Below are 7521 nucleotides of genomic sequence, written 5' to 3'. Positions count from 1 at the left end.
TGAAAGTCGCAACAGAGTGATTCGTATTTGGTTTATAATTAAGGGCTAAACTATGGTACACAACAAAATGTGAAAACATTATATCACAAAAGCAAAGTGCAAACGTTAAATATACAGATATCGTTTTCATTGAAACGTTAAAAGCATTAAAGCGTTGAAATGTAAGTTTTATAAATCTAAAACACGGTTCCTTCGTAGATGGTCGAGAGTCTTTTAATCGATCGAGCCGCAAGCTTCTTGGCTCGCACAGAGGCATATCTTTTCAATCTCCGTACCGAACCGGACCGGGAATAACCGCTCGTAGTAGCAGTCTTAAACGGCGTCGTTTTATTGAGCACCTTTCCCTTTTGTGCCATCATCGTCTCGTTTGCATTTCTGTTAACAGCGACGCTCCGTTCGTTAGGCCGATTCAAAATCATCACCGGAGATATCCTCCCGCTCTTACGACGGCGATTCTTCTTCCCCGCGGCTTTCTCGATCGCGACGCTAGCTTTCACCGCGAGAGCCGCCATGTCCGACGCCGTGAGACGGTACTGGCGTTTAGAGACGGGGAGAACGAAGTAAATTTGATCCGCCTGGAGAAACTCCTCCGATTCGATCGCCGGGATGAAATCGTCGTAGTAGAGAGAATCCGAGTTACATAGAAAGTAAGAGGAAGTCCGCGACGAGGATGAAGAAGAAGAAGAAGAAGATTCCGCTTCAAGAACCTGAGAGGCTAACACCGGGACATTGTATTCCCGGAGATCGCCGTTAACCGTCACGATTTTAGCCGTCGGCGATGAATCGCAGTCGCTGCGACCAACGGATACACAAAGACCCATTCGAATTTTGATCGCTAGGGGAGAAAGAGAGAGAGAGTTATCAACAACTTAGAGAGAGAAAGAGATGTAGAGATAACGCGTGAGTAACAGAGTCGGTTACGAAGGATATAAATAGAAGAAGACGGTGACGTAAGCATTAGTTAACCGGCTGATGTAAAAGGAAACGAAACGAAAACCAATCGCGGTTTGTCTTCCTTTTCTCAAACCGGTTGCTGACGCGTTTGCTTAGCTGTGTCAGTTGACTCTTGTGTTACAAGGTGATTAAATTATGCATATTTTTATGATATGAACTTGGATGGCGATACTATCACTATTCATTCGAATAATACGTGCAAAAATATGCATGCACCTTCGTTAAATATTTGACTAATCTAAACAATTCAACGTTTTAGATTTTCAACTTTTAAAGAGCAAGAGAAAACTGTAAATGGTTAATTTTTCTTCTCTATTTAAGTTTTTAACAATCTGTTCATCATATTATTGTTAAAAAAAAAAAAAGAAATCAACTAAATAAATAATGATTTTAATTTTAATCTACATAGTGTTTAAATTTTGAAAAACAAATTATCAGACTTCTTACTAAGTGTATAGCTTCCTGAAATCTTAGGCCCAATCCTATTAATAACATAATCTTTAATTTATTAGCTTCAGTCTAAACATTTATTAGAGTGAATATATCATATATGTGTATTATATTGAGTTACTGGACTTTTAATTTGTTGATATATTTTCTTTGATGATAACTATTATTATTTATTAAAGTAATGATGTTAACTATTATTGACAATAAGTTTTTTTTTGTCATCTTACTGACAATAATACACACCCAGATTTTCTTTTAGTTTTCTTACTGTCAAAACGTATGAATACGACATGGTTCCTTTAGATTAACGTATATCGTACAGTTGTATGTATTATTATACGTAGATGTGCGTTTATATGGATGTCCTTTCTTATCCATCTATACTGTAAATTTGACGTAAGAAATATTATTTGTAATACAAGAAATATTAAATTGACGGGATGAGGTAGCTCACTTGGTAAGGACCCTGTGGACCAATTGTCATGCTCACGGATTCGATGTCAGGCGGAGGCGAACTGCTCATTCTGTCACCAAATGCGGTACTGGGTGTTGGGCCTTATCCCCAGCTCAGATAAAGCCCTCCCGGGTGAAGTGGACCGCTGTCTAACCGGACCAAGGGGAATGATCCACGTAAGTGGGGAACCCCTGGATTATCAAAAAAAAAAAAAAAAAATTAAATTGTCAACTTCCCCAAGTAAAAGGTATGCATGCACGTTAAAGTGTATAATAATCTCCAAGAAAGAAACATATTAAAAACAAAATACGTTTGACAAGGAAGTTTAAATTCAATATTGGTGAATTGTTTAATGACCTATTATTTCGCGTTTTAGCTAATAGATTCCATGTTGGTACGGATAGGTTGAAGAGAAAGAAGTCAGCAATGACCTGTCTCTCAGCCGTAACACGTGACTGTTATCGATAAGGAGACCAAAGCAATAAATAAATAAGCGTGAGGGAATAAGGTAAGGAAACCGCAGCAACCTTTTTCCTTTTTTAATGTGAGACCGCAGGTCCAAACCAACTTGCTGTTTTTGACTTTCATACCATGCAATATATTGATAAAATAAAGAAAAAACTATGTGATATCTACAAATGTCATATTATTATAAATACAACCAGATGGGACATTCACATTAATCCTCAAACTTTTATGCTTATCATATGGTCTCAAAATTATCAAAAAAAAAATTTACTTAATTAATTTAACAATATTTGCTATTTCTTAGAACTTAGATACGATCTTAACCTCAAATGTAAACAAGTGCTACTTTTCTTAACGGTGTGTGTGTTCCCACTGACATTCATAATGGTAGGCCTACATAATGGTATTTGCTGAAATTATGTTTTCTGATTATCTATTCAAAAAATATAAGTTGTAAGTTTTTTTTTTTTTTGCTTAAAAAGTTGTAAGTTTTTTGACATAATGAGTCGAATTTATAGAACAAATGTTTATTATGGAACATCTTCAATATTTCATTGATATAGATGAACAGAGAAATATATTTCATTTTTGCGAATTATAAACACACATTTGTATGTAAAACAAAATTATTTTACAAAATTTAAGAGCATGCTTCCTATTCTTGTAAAAATAATTGTTCATAAAATTTGTTGTTTTAGCCTTTATTTAATTAATGATAATAAAATGTTGACAAATATTTGATGCATAATATTTGAGAATGTATACTATTATTAAAAGTCAGTCAAAATTACGATAGACCATTTGATGAATTCATGTCAATCCGTTTGAAAAATGAAGATCATAAAGAAAATAATTTTTCAGAAGAAAAAACCTATAGCTGATAATGTCAAAATGAATTTAGCCTATCTGTCTGTAAAATTTTATGCCTTAAAAGTTGAGATGTCAGGTTTAAGACTAGGCATGGGCATAAAAACCGAAAACCAAAAATCGAACCGAAAAACCGAATCCGAAACTGAACCAAAATTCAAAAATAACCGAACGGTTCCTATATTTCTATAACCGAAAAACCGAAACCGAACCGGAACCGAACCGAAAACCGAAAACCGAATGGGTACCCGAATATCCAAAATAAAATTTATATACCTAAAAATATTGATTATATTTAGTATTGAAAATACTAAATATTCAAAATTTACTACTTATATACCGAACTATCCAAAAAATCGAAATACTCTAATATTTTTTTTTATCTAGAGTATTTCAAATTATCCTGAAAAAACGAATTACCTGAATAGTTTTTATCCAAAATATTAAAATTTATCTGAATTACCCGATTGATATCCGAAAAATCTCCAATAAATTGTTTTTGCCCTGAATTATCCAAAATTAACCGAAAAAACCAGAACCGAACCGTAACTGAATTGAAACCACAAATTTATCGGATTTTAGTCGGTTCTTATAATTGTTATCGAAACCGACCCGAAACCGAAAAGAACCGAACCAAACTCGAACCAAATTTCATAGATAATCGAACGGTTCCTATATCTCTATAACCGAAAAACCAAAAACCGAAAGAACCGAACCGGAACCAAACCGAAAACCGAACGCCCATGCCTATTTGAGACTATGGAAAAGAAATTTAGCAACCGAATTTTGTTTCTGACCCAAGATTATGAATTTCAGTCCAAAATTTTTTGACTAGAAAAAAACGAATTAACCTATTTAGTGTAAAAAAAATCTTGTTAAAAAAAAGTGTAAATAAAAAATGGGACTTATACATAGAAAATGGTGGATTTTTGTTATCGAAAGGTGATAGATGTATGGTTAAGAATTGATTGTTTTCAATTTGTATGAAAATTATAAAATACTTCGGCCGTTTTACAAATATAGATTTTTTAGTTTTTCATACTTATTAAAAAAAACATTACATCGCTATGATAAATATATCATTTTATGTAATTTTTGAATTTCATTAACTTTTAACCAATAATAATTTCATAAAATCAATTAATTTTATTAAAGCTTAGAATTTTTTTATAGAAAACACAAAATTTTTATCTTTGTGAAATATTTTTTTTTCTAAAACATTTATCTTAGTGAAACGGAGAGAGTAATTGTCAACTCGAGTATGTTGTCAACTTCATAAGAGAGGTGTACTGTAGAGTCTAAAAGAGATTTAACTAATCTATTGGTTTTAAATAATCTTAAGTACTTTTTGTAACACTAATTATCTTAAGTACTGACCTAACTATCATTTGCTGTCACTCACTGTCATAACAATATTTAATGTGTAACTTAATTTGTGTGCTTGGATTAGGTTAGTTACATGATAGTATTTGTCATTTAAATATGGTTAATAAGGTTTTTTGTCGACCAATATGCTTGATATTTCATTGAAGAACAAGTTTGAATTGAACTAATAACTTCATCATTGCATATTGATTACAAAAAAAACTTAATCATTGCATACTAATGGAATTTATAATATGCACTTAATCCATGTTTTTGTAAGTACTTACATATCAATAGCATTAGTTAAATAAGAGCTATTCCCCCTCTTTTATACTAAATGTTGTTATAGAATATAATTTTCGTTACAAATATATCGTTTAAGAGTTATAATGCCAAATTTATTAATTTTATATGCTATTAATTTTTTATATTTTCTAATTTATTTTTATATTGGGTTAAAATATTGTTATATAAGTAATAATGTTTTATTTAGAAAAAATTATAAAATTAAATAATTTTTAAGTTTGTGAATATAAATATAAACAGAGTGAATAGTAAAAAAACACAAAAGAGACGCAAACGTAATTAATTATTTCATGAAACTGAGTAAAGTCGAACAGGTCGTACTGCGCAGGCCATGCAAAAAGCACCAAGGATTCACGTCTCCACTCGTTGACTTTGTACCCACTTAATGCTAGTAATTACATCAACACAGTGTTGATCAATTTTTTTTATTTATAATAAGAATTCAATTATTATTCGGTTCACAAAACTATACTTAAAATTTCTGCGCATTAAAAATGATTCGAAGTCTCTCTTGTATCTTCTACTTATCCATTAAATATTTTTTTTCTTATGCATTAAAATTATAAAACTGTACTTTTTAAAATACAAAATAATTCTAAAAAACACTCTTTATGAAACGAAAAATTATGTGTAGCATAACATATATTCCATCCGTTTTTAAATATATTATGTTTTATAACTTTGCATATAGATTAAAAATTATTTATTTTTACATTTTATAAACAGTACATCATTAACCACAATTCAACTAATAATAAAATATATAATCATTGGTCATCTACCATTAATTATTAATAAATTTTACATAAAACTAAAAAAAATGTCAAGTAATTTGAAACAAAATTTTCTCCAAAATTTCAAGTATTGAAAAAGAAGAGAGTAGTAATTAGTAATATATACTCTATCCGTTTCATTTTAATTGTCGTTCTAGGTTTATGCACACATATTAAGATCAAACATATGATTTTGTATATTTCCAAAATAAAAACATAATTATCTATACATCTAACCATATTTCAACCAATAGAAAAATAAAATGGATAATCTTATTAATAAATTTTGCATTGTAACTCTAAAACGACATTTATTTTGAAACGAAAATGTTAATTAAATCGAATCGTAAGGAATATTAACTAGTTTCTTTCCCACGATACTTATACTAAAGCGGATGATATAGTATTAATTTACTTGCAAAAGTCTTATGTAATTATATCAATTTGTTTGTAAATACATTAAATTCTTTTGTCATTTACTTGACGATATCTTTAAATTACAGTAATGACAGCTTGCTGAACGCGTATTTATCATTTAATTACAACAAAAAACGATTAGCAATGGAGAGAAATTCGTAAAAACACGCTCGTTGCAGACTTTTAAGTTTTATGTTTGACAATTGGCAAAAGTCTTCAAGTTTTACTTGCTTCCGGTTTAGAATTGTTTGATAATATAGACATCCTTTAGCGACATTCGCTAAAAACAACCTAAATATTCAAGTCAAACCTAAAAGTGTATCCCATTTTCAGTCAAATGTAAAGCCAACCTAAATGGATAGTGAAAGTACTATTTAACTCTTATGACCAAACAAAAAAACAGAGTGATTATCAAGCAAAAAATTTAGGGTTTGAAATTTGTGGTTTAGGGTATCGTAGACCTATAATAAAGTCTATTTATTTGATGACGTCTTTTTAGTCTATATTTTTTAATTTTTTTACAAAAAATCATTATATTTAAACTAAGTCAAGTTCCTTAAAAATAAGAAAATAAAATCATAAACTATAACTATTAAAAAATAAAGAAATAAATTTAGTAAATCATATATTAAAATTATTAAAATAATAAAGAATAAGCAACAATAATGAAATTATTATAATAGACTTTTAAAAAGGTCAACTATGTTATAGTAAAATCTACTCCAAATTTTTAATTTTATCAGACTTCAAAAGAAGTCTATAGCATCGTAAATTTTAACCTAGTTACATTTTTGTCTCGCTATATAAACAAAATTAATACAGTCTCTCTCTAAAGTGGCTGCACAAGTTTTTAAAACTCTCTCCCTTCTCTCTAAAACTCTCTTCCTTCTCCCTAAAATTCTCTCAATTCTTTCAAAAACTCTCTCATTTCTCTTCTTTCTCTCTACAATTTTCTCAAGTATTTCTCACAATGTTGTCTTGTCATTTTAGATATTATGATTCATGGTTTTCATATTCTCCTTTAAAAAATGTAAGTTTTAGATCTATAGATTTTAAATGTGTATTTTTATGTCATTTATTTCTAACAATATTATCTTTTTTTGTAAGTATTATCACTCATGGATTTTATTTCTCCTCTAAAAATGTAAGTTTTAGATTAATAGATTTTAAATATGTATTTATATGTTTATATTCAAATAAATTTATAGATCAAGCTCTGTGCATTAATTTGCTACTAGTTTATCTTATAAATTCTATTTTGAAAAGTATTTTCAGATTTAAAATTATTTTCAAATTTCAAAATGTATAGATTTTTTCAGATCTGAAAATTATCAGACAGTGTAGACTTCCAAAAAAATTTACTAAAGCTAGTAGACTTCATATGAAGCTTACTAAACCACAAAGTTTAAGCAGACTTCATTGGAAGCCTACAAAAATATGACTTTAATTCTTTTCTATGTTTTTTAA

General features: G+C 29.5%; 1 protein-coding gene across 1 annotated transcript; it reads right to left on the bottom strand.

The window, feature by feature from the left end:
* On the bottom strand, nucleotides 1-887 carry LOC106325068. Its single transcript, XM_013763094.1, has one exon. The coding sequence runs from the start codon at nucleotides 819-821 to the stop codon at nucleotides 177-179; it is 645 nt and encodes a 214-aa protein (XP_013618548.1). The 5' UTR covers nucleotides 822-887; the 3' UTR covers nucleotides 1-176.
* Nucleotides 888-7521: the final 6634 nt, after the last annotated feature.

The sequence above is a fragment of the Brassica oleracea genome, chromosome C2 (genome assembly GCF_000695525.1).
Source record: "Brassica oleracea var. oleracea cultivar TO1000 chromosome C2, BOL, whole genome shotgun sequence".
NCBI lineage: Eukaryota > Viridiplantae > Streptophyta > Magnoliopsida > Brassicales > Brassicaceae > Brassica > Brassica oleracea.
Note: the sequence above shows the minus strand (reverse complement) of the source record. Positions and strands in the feature narration are given on the sequence as shown.

Coding starts and splice junctions, on each gene's coding strand:
- LOC106325068 (XM_013763094.1), bottom strand. CDS start 821: ATGGGTCTTTGTGTATCCGTTGGTCGCAGCGACTGCGATTCATCGCCG.